This window comes from Branchiostoma belcheri, unplaced genomic scaffold (assembly GCF_001625305.1).
Source record: "Branchiostoma belcheri isolate BF01 breed outbred unplaced genomic scaffold, Haploidv18h27 scaffold50, whole genome shotgun sequence".
NCBI lineage: Eukaryota > Metazoa > Chordata > Leptocardii > Amphioxiformes > Branchiostomatidae > Branchiostoma > Branchiostoma belcheri.
Window position 1 is genome coordinate 1,074,940 of NW_017804132.1, and position 24,121 is coordinate 1,099,060.

Sequence of the window (24,121 nt, forward strand, 5' to 3'; positions counted from 1 at the left end):
ATATATATATATATATATACGTACACACACGCACACATCAAGTCACAAGGTAAATATATACATTCTACAGTTAACAGTGGGAACAGGTAAGTATCGTAAACGCCGACCTCTTATGGGCTGTGGTGAAGTCACACTGCGGACAGCCGTACGGTTTCTCTCCCGTGTGGGTTCTCATGTGTTTCAGCATGCGGCTCTTTTGAGCAGTCTTGTACCCACACTCGCCACAGAGGTACGGAAAGAAGCCGGTGTGTTTAGACAAGTGTAGTCGTAGACATTCCTTACGTACAGAAGCGTAGTCGCAATGGGGGCATTGGAATCTCTTGTTCCCTCGGTGTATGTCCATGTGTGTACCTAGGGTGGAGCTGTGTGCGAAGGACCAGTCACACACGGGGCATTTGTAGGGTCGCTCTCCGGTGTGGGTGCGCACGTGCACGTTAATGTCGTACATACGCTTGGAGGTGTACTCGCAGAATGGGCACTGCTTCATGGGCTTCTGTACCTGTCCAGAAAGATTCAAATATTATGCTTAAGTCTGCTCTTAAAACAATGTCTCGGCCTTTTTGAGACGCCCAAGGAATTGTAGCCACAAAGACAAAATAACTTTATACCATTTGATAATGTAAACCTACCCGTCCTTGGTGCTGAACACCGTTCACATATCGTTAGAGCTAGGCAACCCTACCTGTACATTATGCTAGATGCCACCCACAAACAATCACACACGCAAGTAGACCTGTCCTTGGTGCTGAATGCAATCCGCATACAGGTTATTAATTTATAAGCTGATTTATAAGCTTATACTCTGTTCCTATGACATTAACTGTAAAATTATGTTAGCCGCATCAAACTACAAACCAGAAACAAAACGCTTCTAGTTGTATGTGTCCTGCTTTGCTTTCTTTTTTTTTCTTTTGGGATGGGAGGTTTGATTCACGCTAGGTTTCTTATGTATCCATGGTCTTGTAAAAACCTTTTTTTTTGCATTGTAAAAGTGGCTGCGAGAATATAAATTGCGCCTAACGTGAGTTCGCAGCCACTTAGTCCGTGTCCTTTCATTTGTATCTATCACTGTGTTTCTGAATGATAAAAAAAACTGTTTCCCTCACCTTAACCACCTTCCTGCGGCGGCGATGTTTGACCACAGGTGTGACCCCGGTGTGCCTGGCCATGTGCCTGACCAGGTGGGGTTTCCGGCCCGCGGCGTAGTCGCAGTACGGGCACTGGTGCGGCCGCTCGCCGGTGTGGGTAAGCAGGTGCTGCCGCAGGTTGTGCTGCCGGTCCGACCGGTACGGACACTTCGGGCACGAGAACGGCCGGTCATCCGCCGAGCGGTCCTCTTTCTCCGTTTTAACCTGACGGTCAAATCGGGGTAAAATGGGCAGTCAGAACAAGACGTCAGCGTATGTCTAACCAAATGTATTTATTAATGGTCTATTGAAAGATGATAGCAGAAAGCAGATAGATTGTGTCGGTATTTCAACAAAGAAAACTAGTTACAACCGATGGAATAAATAAGACATAACGTTACTACATGTACACTGACAGACAAAAAATATGTAGTGAATATTTTTCTAGGAACTGTCTTTCTAACACACGGGTCCCTTACTCACAGATCCCGTTAGTTTGTTTTATTGGGCTATTTTACAATGGGCTTTATTAATGCATGCAGAATGCTTACAGACAGACCCTGTCCTTGGTGCTGAACGCCATCCGCCCCCCTCCCCACCGGCGGCCTATTTTCGCGGCCAAACAATAATAAAAATCTCGCCGATTTAAGCACGTACCTTCGGCTTGTCCATCGCAACCTTTAGACGAAGATATTTTGATGGAGTTACACAAGAAAGTCTCCAAATCGCTAAATATCCATCCGTGCATGTAAAGAAATGTCGGTGGATAGCAAGCCGCTGCGGTGATTGGTAGGGTTAAAGGTCATCCATGACGTGAAAACCTGATTCTCCAAAGCGTCGAAAGATGTGCGCTGACAGAGAATGACATGCATGTTTTCGAGTTCTTGTTGTCCCTCTCTCACCCACTCTCTCTCTCTCCCTTTCTGTCTCTCTCTCTTTCTCCCTCGTGCTAGTGCTTTATTGTGTCTGATAGCATATAAACTTTGTTCATTATGGCTACATACCCTTCAATTGAACAACTCTATCTCATGATAGAAGTGATTGCAAATATTGCAAAAATAGAGGAAAATTCATATATTCGCCTTGAATTCGTGAAAACGTTCTGCAGCGCAGAAGTGCTAAACTGCTATTCACAATGTATTACGAGTTTCGTACAGGCACAGCAGGTTCTATCGACGCTTTTCAATATACCCTCTTCAGAATGTAGACGAATATGTACAGTGTATGTCAGTTATGGCGTAACACGTCTGATCTAAAAGGACTAGAGGCCACAAGTTCAGTCTGCACATCCAGGCAACTGTCCCGCTAGAGGATATTGACCTTGCTTCGTGATGCGACGCACTTGTGTGGGCTATCCCATTCCATTCTCGGCAAGGGGTGTAAGCAATAAACTTTTTAATGCTTTAATAATAGGGAGGGCCATGCCATGATTGTATGTGAGTGAGAATCTAAAATAAGTACAAAATGACATTTAGGAAAGAATAGCTGAAACAAATATAGGGAAGAAGAGGGTAGGCGGACTTCTTGTTTTTCAGTTTCAGTTTGAAGTTCAGGGTTTTGAATTGGAGTAACCGCTATGTTGGCACTTGTTTCTAAAATATAAATATAGCTGTAAAAGTACGTGTGAGGTCAGAATGTGGCCTAACGTCAAGGATAACGACTTCGCCCCAGATATCTAGGCCGTGTTCACGTCTACGGACAACGTGTTGTAGTTAAGCGCCTCTGTCTGTGAGCTTCTATAAAACTACGGAGCATTTTCTACGGTGGTATCAAGCAGTGGGACAGTGCCAAGAAGTTGAAGATCTTTAAATTGCACGCAAAACGTAAACGGTAGGTGTCTCTCTTTTTCAGATGCTACTTTACGCATGTATGGCTCAGTACTCACAGATTTTTTTCCAAGGTTTCTTTAGTTTTTTCTTGAAATATCTACCTCGCCCATACTGTACAATAATAATGAACCATATAAATTTCATCACAAGGTGTTGATCGTACAACCCGCTGGGTTAGCCAACGCTTCAGACGCACCTCTAGCGTAAACAACATGCTGGAAGAGCTCCAGTGGATCCCACTTCGGGAGCGGCGTAGGTTGGCTAGACTTACAACATTCTACAAGTATCACACCGGTGCACTGTGCATTAACATGCAAACAAGACCCACCCCCAATGTCCAGACAAGGGCCACTAGACAGTCACACTCTGCTGCCTACAGAGTGCCCCAAAGTAGGACCTCCTACAGACAGAACTCCTTCTTTCCGCGGACAATTCCTGACTGGAATACTCTGGATGCAGACATTGCCCTCTCCCCTTCTCTGGAGGAGTTTAGGGGCAAGCTGTGAAACCTGACCTCCTCGGCATGCACCCACCACCATAGGAAGCAGAATCTTCAAACCGCTGAAGGCGGCTTCCTCAACAGAAAGAAGAAGAAGAAGAAGTACAAAAATCAATGTACAGAAGATTTGTCCAAGCAGAACGCCATTGCTTTATCAAACATAATTGTTTGGTGCGCCAGAGCGGTTGACATTGGCAAGTTACAAAGGGACAGTCAGAGTATATATTACAGAACGTAACTGTAGTGTTCAGAGATTCAGTAGCCGAATGCTGTGCTACGCTCAGTCCACATTTGGTCGATGGTTAACTCTCTCTCGCATAACCATGAACTCGCATGTCTCTTTCGGTTATGTGTCATCTATTTCAAGAACAGCTTATAGAACTCAACCTTCCAAACCAAATAGAAGGTTGCCAATGTTAAAGAAACCAGTTGCTGTCCTAATATAAACAAAGGTTATGACAGGCATAAAATGTTTATTTAGTCGAAGGACAGACGTTGTCTGCCCCCTTGACATTTCCCATGTGGTAAATATGTCGAAAATGGTGTGGGATGGCAGTATGTAGTAGGATGGCAAGTCTTACGTTGCTTCAGTGACAGTTTATTCCACAGTTGGGGTCCCAGTCAGCTAACAGTTTGATAGCCGTACGGATGCGAGCACTTATAATTGGTGGAGACTTCCACCTAAACATGTCAGAGATGTACAATGGAGCTGTACCTCGAACGGCATTGGAAACTGCAACAACTGATTTTTTTCTGTCCGTTTCCCCGTAGACACCATTTCTCTATCCATGACAAGGTTATATTGTTTCTTTGCTTGGTTCAGTAGTTCGGCCCCAGGATGGTACTGGAGGGACTAGCGGAGCCTGACCTGCCGCTGTTCTCCATAGCGGACTATGTGGTCTTCTCTCTCATGATCTGTGTCTCCGCCGGGATAGGCATCTACTATGCCTTCTCAGGAGGTGGACAGAAAACAACTAAGGTTAGTAATACGCAGGCTGTTTTTTTTTAAATTATTTTCTATACAGCAAATAATAATATACAGAGACTTACTACCGGATTTCAAGCAGCCTTCTTCAATGTGCATGACCCAGTACGTTAGACACGTGACCTTACCGGCACGTGATCACAGTAGTAGGTCAAAGGTCCCCGGAAGCCTGTACCGTCCCCGGGCCCACTGTATTTTTGTTGTGGCATACTAACATACACACTAAAACTACCAAAACTGATTGGCTTGAACTAAGTTATCTAGATATGCAAGGGCATTGGATATAAGAAAATCTTAAAGATCTTCTCTTATTTCCTTAGTAGTGTTAACGTACAGAGCTACAAAGTTTAACGCAACTATTTATAAGCTTTATTACATTGTAAATTATTGTACTATGTTGTACCATGTTTAGGAGTTTCTCCTAGCGGACCGACAGATGCACGTAGTTCCCGTGGCCATGTCCCTGATGGCGTCCTTTATGTCTGCCATCACGGTTCCAGGCTCTAGCAATTTTTACGGACAGATCTACAAACACGTACCAAAATGTGTTATTGTATCTGTTGTACCATGTTTAGGAGTTTCTCCTGGCGGACCGGCAGATGCACGTAGTTCCCGTGGCCATGTCGCTGATGGCGTCCTTCATGTCTGCCATCACGGTACTGGGCACGCCTGCGGAGGTGTACACACACGGAACCATGTTCTGGATGTTCTGGATCACGTATATCTTCATGATCGTGATCTCAGCACACCTCTACATGCCCGTCTTCTTCAACCTGGGCGTCACCAGTGCTTACGAGGTACGCAGAAAGTTGGACATTTATTTATCATAATGTAAAGCAATAATTGCAACTTTGTGGTGGTTTAACATGCTTGATCATAATGTACACCTGCATTTGCAGTTCTGTGATGATTTAACAACTTGTTGTTAGTACTACATGTGTGTTTGGTAGTGTGTACTAGATTGAAGAAGACCCAAATGTGAACCAATTAATCTATAATAACCCTACAAAATCTGTGTCAACGAACTTTGTTGTATGTTACGGCATATCGGTTTTATCGGCTTTAATTGGAATAGCCCACATTGAGTTCAGAGACGCCATGTTAGATCGATAACCAACATTGAACTTGTGACCCGATCTGTAGATTAGTTTTGCATGACATCTGCAACATGCATGCCCCCCCCCTTGTGCCATGTATCTGAACCTATTTCTGTCATCATACGTACGGATATGGAAGTGTCTGATTAAAAGTGTCCTTCAAGTCCGAGTGACGTCCAGAAATGTAGGAAATGTATAGAATGTTTTTCTATGTCTTCAAAGGACACCAATAATCCGTAAAAATGTTCCTGGCTTTGAATGCCTGTGTATACTGTGACCTTCGTTCAGAGGTTCAAGACCTTGCTGTTTACATGTACTCATGTAGTGTGTGTGTGTGTGGGGGGGCAATTATTTCATGCCCTGTATTTTAAGAATAAAACCACGCAAGCGCAAGAATCACCGTAACGCATGGATTGTTGTTCGTTATCCGCATAACGTTAATGTTGGTTTCTAAATTGTCTTTATATATGGGTGTTAAAAAGCGACTAAAAAGAGATGTAAAGGGTAATGTTAAAATGAATGGTGGTAGAAAAAGAAAATCACGAGAGGGATAAAAAAAAGAAAGCAATAAAGATGAACTTACTAAGGACGAAATACAGAAAAGAAATGGGAGACATCACGAAAGAGAAAAGAAAAAAAATGAATGAGAGAAATAAAGAAAAGAAGAAAGTTTGCTACACACAAGACATGTTAGCCTTGAAAACCACCATACCATCCAATATTGACATCAGGTCCAGGGCCAGTAGTCGTCTGGACCCTCCCTGGTCAGTACAACGTGATCCCAGAGCCATAAATTTAATGCGACAGGACTATGTCATTTCTCTCGGCTTACCACGGAGTAATTTTATCCTGTACCAAGGCCAGTCGTTACAGCGGTCAATGACCCCCCCCCCCCTTACTGGGGTTACTTACGGGCAAGAGGCAAACACATTGACGCCATCCCTCTGAAAAGGTCAAGTCTATTTGCGATGTCAGGCGGTATGGCCAACAGGAAGTCAGGGGAGTGGTAAATGTTATCTAGCTTAATCAGTGTATTTTTAGTCCAATAACAGGACAAACCGACTTACCAAAATAATTTTCAACTGTGCCATCGCTCTTCCTTATGTTAATTGCGAACTAAACTCTTAAATGTGATACTTCAGTTGGGTATGCTACATAGTGTAATAATAGTACAATTAAAATGTCACACAAGCACATCAGCTTTGTTCAGCGTTATAATTAGTAATATTACAACCTGTGTAAGACCGGACTGTCGGGTTTGATGCACATGTTTTTATTACGATTACATTATACATGGTAAGATTATGTCGCTATTATAATTTTTGTCTCCTGTGTCCATCAGTATCTTGAGAGAAGATTCTCCGTGGTGGTCCGAAGACTCGGTTGTGCTACGTTCATTCTGCAAATGGTGAGTTTTTATGTCCTGTGTCTATGGTTTTATGTTCATTGCCAATTCCTGTAATTCATATCCTTATCGCTAGAAGCCTCTTTTGTAGGTTTGAGTAACTATGTGAATGATGTTGTTTTGTTTATATGTTCTAGACAATATACATGGGAATCTGTCTGTACGCCCCTGCGCTTGCTCTGGAAGAAGGTAAGTATATAAGGATCACAAGAAAAAAAACATAGTGCATAATGAGATGAAAATAATGTCATAAAAGTGAAAGAAAAAGACTAGAGAGGGGCGGGCGGAGAAAAAAAAGTATGCGGAGAAAATATAAATATGAAATTCTCATTATACCTGAAACTGTCATCTTTACTTCCCCAGTAACTGGAGTAAACCTATGGGGAGCCGTCCTGACCCTTGGCGTGGTGTGCACCTTCTACACTACAATAGTAAGTATAGACACACGTGCTATTTATTACTGTGTGTGTGCGCGCGCACGTGTGTGTGTGTGTGTGTGTGTGTCTGCGTGTGTCTCTTTCTCTCTCTGTGTTTGTTGATGACTGAACGAGTCTCCACCTGACATCATGTGAAGCATTATGTGAACGTATTCAAGGTTGCGATATAAGACCCTTGTTTTCCAAAAACTTAGAAATTTTGTAAACCAACTATATGTAGTATTGACCAAGTTACCTCTATGCTGGCTGTGCCCAGGGCGGTATGAAGGCAGTGATGTGGACAGACACGTTCCAGGTGTGTGTGATGTGTATGGGCTTCCTGGCCGTCATCATCCAGGGCAGCATCAACGTGGGCGGCTTCGGGGAGGTCTGGAGCAGGAACCTGGAGGGAGACAGGCTGACTTTCTTCGTGTGAGTCAAGTTGGCATTTTCAAAGTGAACATCTGATAAAGTAGTGAGTGTGGTGATTTCCTCTACTATGCTAAATTTTTCTTCACTTTGCCACTTTTACTAAGAAAGGAGAGAGATTGATCACATCTAATCGCGAGGAAGAAGGTATCACTATGCAATAATGAATAATAATATTAACCATTATTATTTTGATCATTACCTAAATGTATCTACGCATAAAATGTTTTATTGATCATAATAGATAAATCGTTGGAAATAGAATTGTAAGCTTTGATAAAAAATATCTCTAAAGAACATAACCCGATACATATCACTGTTCAGTCTGAAAAAGATAACCAAAAACACATCTGAATGACAGTAATAAAGCCGTCCAACTCCCCTCGTGCTCAACTACCCCTACCCGTAATTTAGATTTAGGGATTAGTGCTCTTGGCTACCGAAGGAAACCGGCTAACGGCCCAGTACTAGTCTTGCTCTCAGGGTACAACACCCGAGAAATCTAAGTTAAGCGCTATTTTTTTTTGCTCCCCAGGTGGGACGTGGACCCGCGGATCCGCCACAGCACGTGGAGTGTTCTGTTCGGCGGCGGGTTCATGTGGATCGCCGTGTTCGGAGTGAACCAGGCGCAGGTCCAGCGATACCTCAGCTGTAAGAACCTCCGCAAGGCGCAGACGTAAGACTTGCCAATGTATTAAAAATGTTACGTTTAAAAGAAATTAAAAATCATCAGGAAAATGCATTGTATCCAAGAAAATCACAGCAGATTTGTGAAAAATGGGTACGGCAGGAATCCTTACCAAACTTTTTGCCTCCAACCATCATCAACGTGCAAAACAATTGGCAAAATTTTTGATGGACTCAGCAAAAGTTCAGCGCATGAAGACTGAAGAAGATTGATGGATGACACTCGAAACGTAGTACTGAGTTTAAATTGGCTATAACTAAGTTTCATTTTGTAGAATGTGATGTGTCACAAAAACATACTTTAAAAACTGATGTTACAATGTATTTCAATGCCATCATTGCATTGATACGTAGCTCCTCTGTTGCAGAGCCCTGTACCTGAACGTTCCCGGGCTGTTTGTAATCGTGACTCTGGCGTCTCTGTGCGGCCTGGTCATGTACGCACTGAACCGGGAATGTGACCCCGTCACTGCGGAGTACCTCAAAACGTCCGATCAGGTATATTCCTTCCACTCCAGTTACGACAGTTATATCACTTCTATGTCTCTAGGTTGCATCCGATGTAGCTACACGAGCGTCCTCTGTCTGGTTTTACAAGAACAGCAATAAGGTTCAAAACAAGTCAAACTCTACTACCGGATACATCAATTGTGGAAATTACTTCCAGACGTTTCGAGTTACATCAGTCACTCTCCTTCAGTGTCAATCATGTTAGTAACGCTACAGAAGAGTGGTTGATGTCACCAGAAACGTCCTGAAGCAATCTCGGTATTAATTTATCCAGCAATACTAGGAGTATTGGATGGTCTTTGAATATTGTTATACCTGGATGCATAACCTTCATAAGTAGAAGAGTGATGGATGTCACAATTTATCCGGCGGTAGATGTTGAATTGTCTTTGAATATTCTTTACCTGGATGTCTAATCTTCATCAACGTAGTAATATGAGCTGCATCTTTGTCACACATTTAATGATACTGCTACTAACTATTGTATAGATGGCATCACTCGTAAGTCGTAACTTTCCTAGAACATCTGTGTAAACTTTACCATTTCCTCCTCCTCTAGCTGATGCCCTACACGGTGATGATGCTGCTCAGCTGGCTGCCCGGTCTCCCCGGCGTGTTTGTGTCAGCTGTGTTTGCCGGGGCTCTCAGGTGGGTCCAGAACACTTAGGACTTATGCCTGAGTTGAGCTTCCTAGAAATTGGTAAGAGCCCACCCAATACTGCAATATTGGAATCACCAATGTCTGTAAAGTATAAAATGTTTACTTTCAATTGTTAAAAACAATCATTGTAGCCGTAGTAGTAAATAAAACGCAAGTCCGATATCACCGGACTTGACTTTTATTTACTACCATTGTCAAGTTCGGTACTGTTAACACAGTAAACATTATATAGCCTTATTTGACATTTACTACCATTGGTAAATCCAACATGTAAAACTGTGGAGTAGTTATATAGTTATATGCAGTTCTATATACAGTTCTGTATAAACGAACACAGTTGTTACGCAATAAATAATAATAACAAAATCAATTTTATAGCTAATGTCCATAGAGATCTTCCCAAATGTCATTTACGTAAGACCTTGAGTAGGTCGCTGACACTGCTTGTTGTATGAACAGTTGTCGTCCTGTGACAAGTAGGTCTTTGATATTGTAGATTGCTACTTAATTTTCTTAGTGTGTTTCACCTCGTTCTGGCCTGTTTACTGCGACCCTCAAGTGTGCTCTCGGCAACAGCTTGTCTTCCTCCAAGGTCTTTCGGCAGCCTTAATTTCTGAGCATCAAAGTCTGTCCTTGGTACAGAAAATGATTTCCTGGCCTTCTGAGGGCACCCTGTTAATTGACAAGTTTGAAGTATACCGCAAGTCCTTGGAAAACAAATCAAACTAATCTATCCCTTGCACGTAGCTAGTTAAGAGCAGACGGGTTAATCTCACAAATCCAATCATGACAAGTATAATGTATTAATGAAAATAACTACGGATTAAAAGCCAATTTTCCTAAGCCCTATTCTTCCCAAATTACCGTGTCTGTGCGTGTATATTCATATATCATCATATATTCAAATAAGAACAGATAATACTAAAAGACCATCGAACTCCCAATGGAGAATAAGTACACTAGTTTATTATTCATCTCAAAAGGCAAGTGGTTGGTTCAACATGCAAAAAACTTGAGTTAGCCAAAATGTCACTATGAATCAGTCTGAAAACGTGTATGTATGAATGTTGAATGGAGTCTTACTGAGGTGTAGTTTTTAATCGCCTTATTAGATTTCCCAAGCAAGTATATACGGTGATTACGAAGCACAAGATAAAATTGTGACGGCTAAAAATTATGCCGTTTTTTGTAAGATCCAAATAATTTTATTGTTTTACTAGCTAGTAAAGACCTCACCTCAGTCTATGTGGTATACACAGCCAATCAACTCCCTACGAAGTCACATGCAGTAGAATATGTAGCAGTTAAAGCTCTAGTTGATCTTTGTCTAGTTGGCACCTTTACGTTATCAGATTCCAACCAAGAACTTACCTCAAGGACATACACGGCCATTCAACTTCCTACCAAGCTCAAGATAAAAACGTCACAGCACGCAGAAGCCTTGCCAACCAACTTACTTAATTGCCTTTCTTATCAAAAGCCTCAGTCTATACGGTATACTTTATATAGTACCGGTAATTCGACTTCCTTTACACGGTACCGGTAATGACCTCCTACGACGTACTATGTCGTGATGAAAAATCCAACGAAGCTGTCTCTTTAAACCGCATCCCCTTTTTAGATTCCCTACAAGTACAAGGAAGTACTCAGTCATTCACCGTCTTACGAAACACGAAAAAAGGAAAGATAAAAGAAAAAGGAGATTGCTAGCGACAGTTTGTTTTCTCTCTCTTTGTACCATGTTGCCTGTTATTGGGTGTTCATTCAAGTACTGAAGATAAAGCAATATACGGTCATGCAACTTCCCACTATTCATACCGGTTCCCTTTTTAGATTCCCCAAAAGTACAAGGAAGCACTCGGTCATTCACCGTCTTACGAAACACGAAAAAAAGAAAGATAAAAGAAAAAGGAGATTGCTAGAGACAGTTTGTTATCTCACTCAAGTACTAAAGACAAAGAAATATACGGTCATTCAACTTCTTTCGAAGCCTACGATCCATCAAGCACAATATAGCTACTAGTATTCTTTATGAATGCAAATGAGCTATCGTGAGAGCAAGCTATAAGATGACTGTATTGTCCTGAAACTGCCTGAAAGAAGAAAAAACAAGAAATGGCCATGCCTTCAAGTACCAGAGTTATCAACCAAGGATGGAGGTGTTAAAAAGATTTCCTAGACCTATTGCAGAGTGGAACTAGATGTCACCAAGCACAGTAGGGGCATTATCATTAGATAGCTTTAAACAATGTTTAGAGTTAGATGTTCAAGGGTTAGGTGTAACAAGCCGTTCGGTGTAATGTAGCTAGTTGGCCGCGCCGCGTGCCTGCGAAGCTGGTGTGTTACGCCAAAGGGCAATACATATACATATACAGAACTGTACTATTTGCGTTTTATTTCCAGTACAATGTCGTCCGGTTTGAACTCCCTGGCTGCCGTCACTTTAGAGGACTTCATCAAGCCGTTTAAGAAGGATCTGTCGGAGCGTCAGTACACCAACATCTCTAAAGTACTGGGTGAGGCTTCGCTGCAAAATTCACACTCGTCAAATAATTGCACTTTCTTGAAATCCCAACCGTGCATGGGCGCGCGTGCCATGCCTATATACGTCTACAGTCTCAGTAAATGATCATTTTGTATAATTGCAAAATTTAGTTTTTCTGTCTTGGTAATATCAGTAATATCTGATAAAACATTTTACTCAAGTACGTAATCCTGACATCAACAACTGCACTTATTTTGCAATGTACAAGTTGTATGGGGGAGTTACATGTATATGTAAGGTTGGCCAAAAAATCACGTAGGTTGTACGTCTAACGTATTCACTGAAAATTTTAACACCGCATCTTGGCTCAATGCTGACCATATCATGATTGATTGTTTTTCATCTAGTGGCGGTTTACGGAGCCCTGATGATTCTGCTGGCCTGGGCATCATCCTTCATGGGCGCTGTGTTACAGGTGAGATGTGTGTCCTGGTTTCATTGCCTGAAAATTCCCTGTACGCTACCTCACAATGGTACACACTTCTCTCTCTGCTTTAGCCCTCAGCACATATGAGAAAGAGTGTGGGTAGGTCAAACACACAGCACTACCAGCGGACTATCCCCATGCTGTAGTGCCTTGCACAACTGTGTGTCGCCCAAGGGCTACAGAAATAGAGATGGGCACCGCCATATGCACTGCATAGAGTCGAACGGGACCTTAACCTCACACAGACGGGAGAGGCACAGTGTGCATACCATATATGGGACTGAAGTCATGTTGTATCCACTGTGATCTACCTAGAACCATGCTCAGGCACTTCTTTAATGAATACATGATGTAAAGTGATGAAACTTTCGTCTTCTCCAGGCCGCCCTAGGTATGTTCGGTATGGTTGGTGGACCTCTGCTGGGGGTCTTCTCACTAGGAATCTTCTTCCCTTGTGCCAACACAGTGGTAAGTGGCTGTACTTACTGGAGTTGTGTGAGAATAACAAAAGTTACTTCTTGCAGAATGTTTTGGGGCATGTCTTTGTACGGTCTTTTAGGGAAAGGTTTTACGTTGTTGGTATCATATGTAAGTTTCTATTGAGACATGTTCTTGTAGGGTGCCCTTGTTGGACATCATATGTAAGTTTCTATTGAGAAATGTTCTCGTAGGGTGCCCTTGTTGGTATCATATGTAAGTTTCTTTTGGAACATGTCCTTGCAGGGTGCCGTTGTTGGTATCATATGTAAGTTTCTTGGTACATCACCTTGCAGGGTGCCGTAGTTGGTATCATATGCGGGTTCCTGATGACCTTCTGGGTGGGGATCGGTGCTCAGATCTACAAGCCCATCGTCCCGAGACCACCGGTCACGATTGCGGGTTGCCCATTGGCCAACCACACCGATTCAAACTTCACGACCAGTACAGTCTCCATGGTGACAGATCTACTCGGAACAACGTCAGTCGAGGACCTTGTTGCCAGCACCGAAGAGAGGTTAGTGAAGAAAGAAAACTAACTGTAATGAAGGGAGGAGGTGCCCATGATATGTCTCTATGAATCAGTGAATAATAAACGGAAATTTGAAATTATGAATATGAACATAAAGGGCTTCCAAGATGGTGTCCTTTCTTGATGGAAGGAAAAGCAAGCAAAAGACCATACGGTAGTTGACCACCCTTAAGATTACGGGTACACCAAACAATATATAAACTACTGTACTTGACTTTGCTGGACGTCCGACCAACTTTAAACAAAACTTCAAATATGTTTTCCCATGTAACATTCCTGTATTCACTCCAGACCTGCCATTGCCGAGTTCTACAACATCTCGTACCTGTGGTACGGAGTTCTAGCCGTCTTCGTGGTGGTGACAGTCGGGCTGATCGTCAGCTTCATCACAGGTAACATCAGTTACCATGGATACAATAAAGGGTTGTCTAAAAGCTGCATATGGTAACATAAGGCTTGATCGGTAACCACCAAGTAAACCACACAGCGTAGTGAGGACTTCATTCAACTATGCGAGTCCATTTTTGGACTATACGATACAGTTTTGCCCGGAATTATCATGCTCTTTTACAAGGAATTTCTTATCTTCATTTGGCTTATAATGAATGCCGTAAGATATATATATATATATAAATTTATACTGAAATATTCTTGATATATTTCTACATGTGAAATTTTCCTATCTTTTTAAGATCTGATGTTCTTGTGATGGTTTTCAGGTCCCCAGAACCCTGCCGAGCTGGATCCCCGGCTGATCACCCCGCTGTTCGACACGGCGTGCTGCTGCTGCCCCGGCCGCTGTAGACACACCCTGTGGTGCGGGGTCCGCCATGACGACAAGGTAATACCCCTAACCCTGTCAGACATAGCCGAATATGGCCTCACAAACCCCAACCAAGCTTCCCCCAACCGTGATTGGGAGTAGGTCGGGAGCAAGGTGGGCTGTGGTTTGCTACTGTTCGGCGTGATTAGGTACTATTCGGATGTGGCAGCCGAATGTTTTCAAATGGTTAAAATCTAGCCTCAGTACGTAGACCATCGTAGGCTCCGGATATCCATTTATACAGTGCTGGGAGTGGTCATCTATATCAGTACTTACAGTGGCACTATCTCACCTGGTCCAATAACTTCACAGATAGGACCCTAACAGTCTTTTCATATAACCTTCTCGAGAGCCCCTGTCTACGATTTACTGTTACAGTATTGGCGGTAAATATAAACGCTATGCGGGGCAAATCAAGTGATTATTCGGCTTCTAACGCCGTCTCCCAAAAATCTAATAGTCGGAGAACCTAAAAACAAAACAAAGTTGTTGCCGTCCTTACTTCCTTTCATCTGTTTGTTTACAGGATGTTTGGATTGAACACGAGAAAGAGGAAACTGAAAAGGAAATGCAGAGGAGGGAGAGTCTAAGGATTGCCCGGAAGGAAAGCTTAAAGGCACGGAAGGAGAGCTTAAAGAACAAACAAGAAGATAACGACGTAGAACTCAAGGAGAAAGGAGCAAAGGTGGAGACCCCGAGCATTGGCAACAAAGACTCTGCTGTTTAGTTGTACGCTTGGAGTAAATGTGTTGTAGAAGAATTACGAAATGTCAGTATTTCATGAGTAGAACTACATTCATCAGCTAAATTTACTTGGTTGCATTTAGAAATATCATAATGAATATATTAGTCTAACCATTAGACGTGTATTGTATTTATGAGGAATCTTATTGTATTTATCAAATCATAGACTTCAGTACATATTGGTCATCATTGGAGCGTCAAGAGTTTTTCTTCACTTGTTAGAAATCGAGGGATTTTAAAAGTCTAGAACACTGTAAAACGGGAATGTATGACAATGAGGTTATTGTTTATATTGATATCATTCTATTCTAAACCCATGCGATAACCGTTGATGTTAACTCACACCGTATATGGAAAACAGATTCCTTGTATTGTTACAAAATGTAAACTTTGAGTAATACTTTTATGTGTAGAACTATGGCGTTCTTTGATATTTATTTTGCTTGTACATAGCCATTTCATCAGCTGATTTTATTCTTTTTATATCTATTTAACCAGGGTTGACACAAAGGCGGTACGGCGATTAACATGAACTCATGAAAACACAGGGGCGAAGAGTTTGTGCATCCTTGACATTGTCCTGTTTTGCAATCATCATCTGATTATACAGAAGCACGTATCTCGGTTCCGATGTCGTGCAGAGCTGTTATCAGAAAGTTCATTAAAATTAATCCAGAGGTTATTGTATGACAAAAGGAGCACTTGCTCTTACATGCCTTAGAGGCACCACCAGCGAAAATAACCAGACTTCAAGGAGTGAATCAGCATGATGTCGTGTCTGTTGCAACCTTTCATTGATGTCTTCTATTAGTCGTTCTGATCAGATCTCCGTATATAGCAGCCGCCGTGGCCGCTGGTGTTGGGGCTAATCTGCGCTGTTTTCTGAATAGTGCGTAGTTTGCTTGTTACATGATCCTTGCCTACCGCCCAGTGAACTAAAAAAAAACAACAGCAAAAACAAAATTTCCGACCATAGAGTCAAGCAGGAAAGCCAGAAAGATTAGTTGCTTGGTCGAATCTCCGCATATACAGCGGTCTCTATGGCTGCTGATTTTTGTGCATGTGATCATTGTGCGCTGTTTTCTGAAGAGTACGTCTTTTGATTGTTACCGAGTTCTAATCGCCACGTGAACCACTAAACAACACCAACAACAAAATCAAAGGCTATAGAGTCAAGCAGGAAAGCCAGAAAAATTAGTTGTTTGGTTTGATCTCCATGCATATACAGCAGTTTCTATGGCGCTGACGTTTGTTCTTATTGTCCGCTATTTTCAGAAGAGTACGTATTTTGATTGTTACTAAGTTCTAGTTGCCATGTGAACCACAAAACAACACCAACAAAAGATCACAGGCTATAGAGCCAAGCGGAAAACCCCCAGAGTCTTTTGGACTGATCTCCATGAACAGCTGTCTCTATGGTCGCTATTTTCTGAAGAGTACGTATTTTGATTGTTACCGAGTTTCCATGTGAACCACAAAACAACACCAATAACAAAATCACCGGCCATAGAATCAAGCAGGAAAGTCAGATTAGTAGTTTGGTCTGATCAGATCTATGTTCGCTGATGTTGCGGCTTACTGTGCGCTGTTTTCTGAAGAGTATTCTGATTGTTACCGGATATATTGCCACGCGAACTGCAAAACAAACCGTAAACAAACTTCCAAGCCCCGAAGAAGGAAATCCAACTAACGAGATTTGAGTCGAAATGTACAAACGGAACTAAGACCAAAGGGTATTAAGAATATTGCAGGGATAAACCGAGGGGAAAGGAAACTACAGGCTTAAGGAGAGATATAATACGTTGTCAGGATATGCAGTTATAAAACGTTGCTCAAAGAAAGACAAACTATTTTCTTGATGTACTTAAAGATGGATCACTTGTCTTGAACCCAAGCATGACTACTTCATCTTATAGAAGAAAAAAAGAAGTTCCTGTCTCGAACCATTGTCAGAATTGCTCATTACGTTCATCATAAGTAACACGACACACACCGACTCTGGATCCTTACAATCTCTCAGGATTTCCAAAGTGCTGCCTTTGCAGGAAGAGGTTCCTCTTTTCCCCCGGAAGGTACTTACTTTTGTCTCCCTTCCTCAAGAGTAGAGTTCAAAGGATTTCCTGCCATTAGTACAGGCTTGGTAATTATTGCTTTTGACGGCTGTGCCTGTAATTATAAATCACTTACTGGTGGGAACAGCTTGAAGGCAATCTGGTTTTATGAATCCAAGATCTCTGCAGATGAGGTGAGCACTTATTTTTTAAACTGTAAGACCGTAATCCTGGTCACGGCTAAGAAGTATCAAATATTTATGTTTTTACTGAGTGAGCAGGAATCATTCATAAATCCAGGGAGTACCAATAAAAACCCAGATATTGCAGCGTCCTGCGATGCTAGTGTTCACCGCCTCAGTAAGATGTCACGTCGCTATTTTTCAAAGGTTTGCCGTGTAATATTGATAATCGTAGCCTTGCCAAAATTGATCACTTATCCTTGCTTCAGATTCGGGTGCTTTATGAAAACAGACGGCAATATGTCTTCCTCGTTGTAGACTACCACCATGTCGATCTTTAGTGACTGCTGACAAGGCCATGGGACAAATGGTATAGATAGCAAAAAAGTATGAGGACTCGACTCCTTGGTCTAGCGTGACGAGTATATTGTTGATTCTAAGGGTAATATTTGTTTGGAGAGGTTTTTCTTCTTGAACAAAAGTTGTTCTCCTAAATTGAATGATTGTCCAACATCAGGCAAGGTGATGATTGTTATCCCAAGTACAAAGTCACGAATCCATGTCCTCAATACTGCCGTGAAGTTCGGGAAGTGTAATTTTTATAATTATATAGACATTTTGACTATTGACATTGAACAATGAGAGAAGATAGCGGGTTATAGTCTACGTTGTAACATCATTTTGGTCAAACCTAACTGCAAGAAAATTGAAAGATTGTCTGAGATAACGATGTTCTATTCTAAAAGCACAGAAATAATAGGTTACAGCTTATCACGACTACCAAGCAATTACTACTAACTATTACTGCATGACGTGCATTCTTCTAATTATAAGTAATAGTCTTGGATAAAACACCCTTTAAAAACACTTGTGGGTGCAGATGTTGAGGAACGTGAAAGTGTTGCAACTTGTTTTTGCTCATTAGATGGAAATTGGACTCGCACATTTATGAAATAACGTCATCAATGAGTGTGATACGTAAGGCACAGACTCGAATAATGAGTGATACAATGTAGAGTTACGTCATAGCGGGGGCAATCATGAACCACTTAAAAGCGATTCACAAGAATCGTCAAATTGACTTATTAAACCATAAGTGACAAGGTGGGGTGATACGTAACTCTCCAAGCAGAGGTTTTGGTTTGGGCTTATTTTTTGGCGTGTTTTTACCGGGCTTCCTTTTTTGAAATGTTATTTTTTAGGGGCTGACACAAAAAATACCAAAACATAAAAAAGTCTAAAAGCATGCCCTAAACAAGCCAAATCTGGTACGTACTGTGTTGTTGTTGGATTTACACGTATGAATGGATGAGCTGTCTGGTTATTGCGTCTATATAATAGATTTGATTCGTCCCTCGAGCTAACCGACAATATCACACTGCAGTCGTGACTGGTAAGATTGTCGACTTCGGCGGATCAAACAATCAGAGCAGAAAACATCATCCACCCGTTTGGTACACTGCGCATGCGGAATGCATCAGACTTCGCACAGTTGACCTAGATGGTTAAATAGTTGCCCATTCATCCTTAAGAACCTTCGACCGATCGTTCATTTAAGGGTTAACGGAGCCGCCTATAATCCCCTGTGAGCAAGATAAATGGTCTAGGATACGGTTCACTGAACATAAAGATGATACCCTCAGCCAAAAACCAATAAGTCACTTCACTAGAGAATTTATATTGACTTTAGCGATCTTATATTTTGAGTATGACCTACATACAAGTTTTAAAAGAAGTGCGTCTTTGCAAACTGCATTGAATTATACTATGTGCCAACTGCTTTGGATAAATGGCGGAAATGTTAACTTGCTGCTGATCATTGTTAACATGGACAATGCATCAGTTTCAGAAATTGATCATGATGATACCTACAAATTCAGACATCATACTGGTTACAGGATGCCAACAACTAGTACTAATTGCCGACAATAACATTCCATATTTCATACAGCATCATATATAGTCTATAGAGGTTCATCGCAATAGGTGCAACAGCCACTGAGGTTGCATTTCTTAAGACCATTGCCAAGAATCTGTCCACAATACTGAGTGGAAACTTAACTTTCACCCTTTCTTCCGCTGCGTCTCACGTTCATTGCAGTTGTTTTAGGGCCTCTTAAACTTCAGCCAGACAGCTACGTGTCTCAACCCACACAGACGCTTTACAGTCAAGGACGCGTTAATTGCAGACGGTGAGTCAGTCCATTAGCCATTATCGATCTCTTCAATTGTTTCCTTTTATTTCCTTGGCTTTTGTTCAGAAGAAGAAATCAATAATTCAAACTCTTCTCCCAGGCGATCGGGACAAAGACAAAGATGTTCATCAGTAACTCGAGGAAAAGAAATTAAGTTCCTTCAGTATCTGGTCCTCGGAGATTGTGCTGTATGGATGTGTGCCAAATAATGCATGTGGACTGAAAATTGTTTTTGTACACCTCAGGGCCCGGGGTATCTGGTCTGCTGATGTACATATCTATCCTGCCGTTTTGGTTTTGATAACAGAAGAACTTTATTGCACGACAATTGTACATGGTACAATGTATGACAATAAGAAGAATTGAAAAAAAGGTGTAGGATAAAACATCCTAATTACTAAAACGACAAGGGGTCGAGTTGGGCTAATTATGCGTAACATTCTGCCTTTTTCGACAAACATCGACCTTTCTTCAGCTTTTCTGGCCTCTTTTTCCAATGAAATAATTTTGTACAACTTGAAGCCGTGCTCCATAATTGTTAACTTCTGACTTAACAGGATTCGGAGTCAGAAAAAAATTCAAACACTTTCCATCGTACTCTGTAATTAGGTCACCAATTACGATTTAATGACCATGTTGGAATTCCTGCATGGTACAATTAGATCCTCACACCGACGTCACCGCACGTCCAACGGTATTTACCTGCACGAATCTTTGAGAGCAAAGAAAAAATCTTCCATTCGTTAAGCTTCATGGCCCACAAGGGTTTGGTAATTGTAGGAGACGGCACGGAGGTCTAATTGGGACTTTTCAAGCATGCTTGCTTTGACATCAGTCAGTTTTTACGTCGGTAAGGAATTTCTATGTGTAACTTTCCACAAGTTTTGCAAATGAGTTGAACTATGTAATGTTGCAATGGCCGTAGTTGAGGAATCCATTCATTTATCTTCTTCATGATTTTTTTTACTTCAGTCAGTTTTTTTGTTTCCGTTTTTATTTAATAAGCGTCCTTATTTTGTAAATTCCATTAATTTGAAAACTGCATGCCCTATCCTTCTTATGCCAGACGGCCAAAAGTCACAAGAAAAAAATCGTTCACAGTCACTCATTTATTTAACTGTGAGTACGACTTTGCAGACTATCTAACATTTTCTTGGCAGTGCGCTCTCTTTCATTTTTCTCAATCTTCTGCTAGTATTGGGTAACTGGCGCCAATACGGTGACCTGTCGACTGGACCTATTCACTCATCCTCCTAAACCGTTGGCCATCTTGTCGACTGTCTTTGAAAGGTTTATTAATTCTAGAAAATTCTTTAACAGGATTCTTGTACCTAGCGGTTACATGGTCACCTGTCTTTTCGAGATAACGGCTTTGTTTGCTACCGATCCATCAAATGCTTGACACAAAAGACGATAATTGTTGCCTTGAACAAAGTAGGATTACTTGTGCGGAGTTTCCCATTTCTTATAGGGCCGCCCGTGAGTTTTCAGGTCGGGTGAACGCGACATGTGTTATGTTAGTGCTACCATGTATGAATACCAAACTTCTAGGAAAAGGTTTTGAGTTCAAGGCAAAGGAGGGGCATCATTAGGGACTTTCAAGGTTGAACATATGTTGCATTCATTAATAACATTCAAAACTTTGAGTGGAAAACTTTTAACTGTACACTGTAGTCATAAAAGCGCACATACATGGCAACCCCTTCTGGGACACACGATGCTTAAGTCCCTTCTTTCCTTGCTTTTTCTTTTAATAACGTTTGAAGAAATCTGTTTCGGTTCTGTATTTGGCAGAATGCTGTGAATTTTGACTTCCATTGAAAGGCAGAATCCTTAATTATTCCGAGAAGACAATATATTCATGAATATACATGCAGTGTATATATATATATATAATATGCAGTGTTATATGATATATAGAATCTCCTGTCCGAGAACTTTGTATTCGCAAGGAGTTAAAATCATGAATCAGCTTCTTGGTTTTTGTAACTATTCATTTTCAATCATTTTAACCAAAGAAAGCTACTGCAAAGTCAGAACGATGTTATCACTTCAACAGAGTGAAACGTTTGAAGAAATCTGTTTGGATTCTGTATTAGGTAGAATGCTGTAAATACGCTCATTAGGTATACTTACAACTACTAATTTCCCATCATTTTAACCAATGAAAGCTCCTGCAAAGTCAGAACGATTTTACCACTTTTATAACGCACTGTCTCTTGTGTCCTATTCCAAAAGAGCTGAAAACAGCTCACGTCAACATGGTCAAAGGTTTGCTGGCTGTTTGGCGACCTTATCCGAGTTAGCAGCGCTAACATGAGGTGAGATTCCGCAAACCAATAGGCTTGTCATTACTCGGCCGACGCCTTAATTATTCTTAGAAGACAATATATTTAGGAATGTACATACAGTTTTATATAATATGCAGTGTTCATTTTAACCAATGAAAGCTACTGCAAAGTCAGAACGATTTTACCACTTTTATAACGCACTGTCTCTTGTGTCCTATTCCAAAAGAGCTGAAAAACAGCTCACGTCAACATGGTCAAAGGTTTGCTGGCTGTTTGGCGACCTTCTCCACGTTAGCGCTCTAACATGAGGCGAGATTCCGCCAACCAATAGGCTTGTCATTACTCGGCCTTGCGTGAGCAAATTGGATTGACTCGTGTTCGCATTACAGCGCGCAAACGAAATGTGTTGGGCGGAAATAGGGTCAAAGGATCGCCGGGTGAAGTTACGGAGTGTCCGCTGAATTTGATGCAGGCAAAATGGAAAGGTAGAGCCGGTATTGACCAGATTGTGCGGGGATGTACTTGGGTATTCCTGTGTGGATGGGATGATGTAACACGCTAAAGAGTTGGCCTCCCAGTAGGGCTCGACCCCCAAAATATGTTTTGGTAATAAGCTTCTTTTTAGATTATTCTAGAATAAAAACTTTTGCAAATTCGTGTTCAAGCACACAGGTAGGAAAGGGCAATACCACAAACGAACAAACACAATTGCAAAAACAGCACAGGAAAAATTGTCTACCCTTAGAACATATTTTCAAAATCCACTAAATCACCAACTAAAATATAGAAAATAAACTAGTTCTTCAACTAGAATATCTAGGCGATATGGCCCGAAGGGTTATGAAACAATTAGTCCCTTGCCTCCACAACATTCAACTGGTTAAACTGTAGATACATAATGGAAGTAGATTCAGGTAGAGTGCTTTCAACACACTGTACGAAAAGCATGTTCAATATACATGTAACTATTCTACTATGTACGTGTACGTGTAGAGTTAGTGAGTCAACGATTTTAACGGTCATTTCAGTAAATATTAAGTACGTACTTCATAGGTCACTGCCCTGGTCATTGACCCTTACCCACCTGCAGGTTCACTGATCAATACAGTACAGTAAGCCATACTAATCTTTGATGGCCTTTAGTCATGACCATACCATCGATAGGTATTGCAGCACAATCCTGTATACCTTCTGCTTAAAACCGACTCCATTATTCTGAGGCATTGCCACTTGCAGAGATGTGCACATCTGTTTGTATCGAATTTTCCAACGTCTGATGGTAGCATACGTAGGGGATACAAGGGACGCGATTATGATTTGCTCACGACAGTAAACTTAATTTCATGCGTAGGTAGGTATTTCATAGCAACGTAAAACAAAATTTGCGCTGCATTTTCACAAGCACCTCTAGCTATTCCTAACTAAATCCCGTACAAGAAAAGATGCACCTTCAAACAAACAACAGTAAATATTAAGTACGTACTTAATAGGTCACTGCCCTGGTCATTGACCCTTACCTACCTGCAGGTTCTACAGTAAGTCCTACTAATCTTTGATAGTCATTAGTGATGGCCATACCATCGATAGGTATTGGAGCACAATGCTGTACCTTCCGCTTAAAAGGCTGCAATGTGCACCAGAAAGAAAAACAGGAAATCAAAATTGTTTTAATCTTATTAATGTATAGTTTCAAAGGACATCTGTTGGTTTGCCTCTTGGATTTTCTGATATACTGAATTACAGTGGTATACCCAGCTGTTAGTTAGGCTAAGGAAATGTCCAACTAACACTGAGACCTACTGTCAACATCAAAGGATCAACCTCTTAACTAGTGCTGGTTCTGAAGTCCACAGGGGGCACAATTTAGGTCTGTTAAAAACAGTTTTTGGTATCCTGTTTCTTATGACGTTAGTGGAAAATTAGATTTGAGTTGCCTGGACAACGGCTTAGCAAGATGGTACACATCGTACGAATAAATATGATGCATGGAATACCAATTGTCTTGTCCCATAGCTACGGATTCGGAGTTATTGTGTTTCCCTTGATTGCATCTATTCCATTTCTTCACCAATGATGTCGTTTTCTTTCACAAAGACTCTAACTTAATTTTTTGCTATCATCATGTTATTTGCTGCATTGTACTAATGCACGACTCATATCGTATGGACGCTGCTATGTTATACAACGTGAAACCACAGTCACACTGAAT

The 24,121-nt window shown here is 41.4% G+C and overlaps 2 protein-coding genes across 2 annotated transcripts in view; one reads left to right on the top strand and one right to left on the bottom strand.

Annotated features, from left to right (window-relative positions):
* The window catches only part of LOC109480227 (gastrula zinc finger protein XlCGF8.2DB-like), a 2,587-nt gene extending 788 nt beyond the window's left edge, over window positions 1-1,799 (bottom strand). Inside the window, exons 1-3 of the mRNA XM_019782376.1 lie at window positions 1,785-1,799; window positions 1,143-1,352; window positions 108-490 (exon numbers count right to left, since the gene is read on the bottom strand). Of these exons, the coding sequence (XP_019637935.1) occupies window positions 108-490; window positions 1,143-1,352; window positions 1,785-1,799 (608 nt within the window). The remainder of the gene's footprint in view (window positions 1-107; window positions 491-1,142; window positions 1,353-1,784) is intronic.
* Window positions 1,800-4,243: 2,444 nt separating this feature from the next.
* LOC109480352 (sodium-coupled monocarboxylate transporter 1-like) lies at window positions 4,244-15,442 on the top strand. The gene is made up of 16 exons (XM_019782547.1): window positions 4,244-4,434; window positions 5,016-5,237; window positions 6,880-6,945; window positions 7,080-7,131; window positions 7,306-7,373; window positions 7,636-7,790; window positions 8,323-8,463; window positions 8,843-8,972; window positions 9,544-9,632; window positions 12,049-12,161; window positions 12,538-12,605; window positions 12,999-13,085; window positions 13,391-13,611; window positions 13,918-14,018; window positions 14,346-14,467; window positions 14,976-15,442. The coding sequence occupies exons 1-16, from the start codon at window positions 4,294-4,296 to the stop codon at window positions 15,174-15,176; spliced, it is 1,977 nt and encodes a 658-aa protein (XP_019638106.1). The 5' UTR covers window positions 4,244-4,293; the 3' UTR covers window positions 15,177-15,442.
* Window positions 15,443-24,121: the final 8,679 nt, after the last annotated feature.

Bases quoted from the DNA above. Each gene is read 5' to 3' on its own strand.
- LOC109480352 (XM_019782547.1), top strand. From the start codon at position 4,294: ATGGTACTGGAGGGACTAGCGGAGCCTGACCTGCCGCTGTTCTCCATA. The intron at 7,132-7,305 runs GTAAGTATATAA...TTACTTCCCCAG, and splicing joins TGCGCTTGCTCTGGAAGAAG to TAACTGGAGTAAACCTATGG. The intron at 7,791-8,322 runs GTGAGTCAAGTT...TTTGCTCCCCAG, and splicing joins GACAGGCTGACTTTCTTCGT to GTGGGACGTGGACCCGCGGA.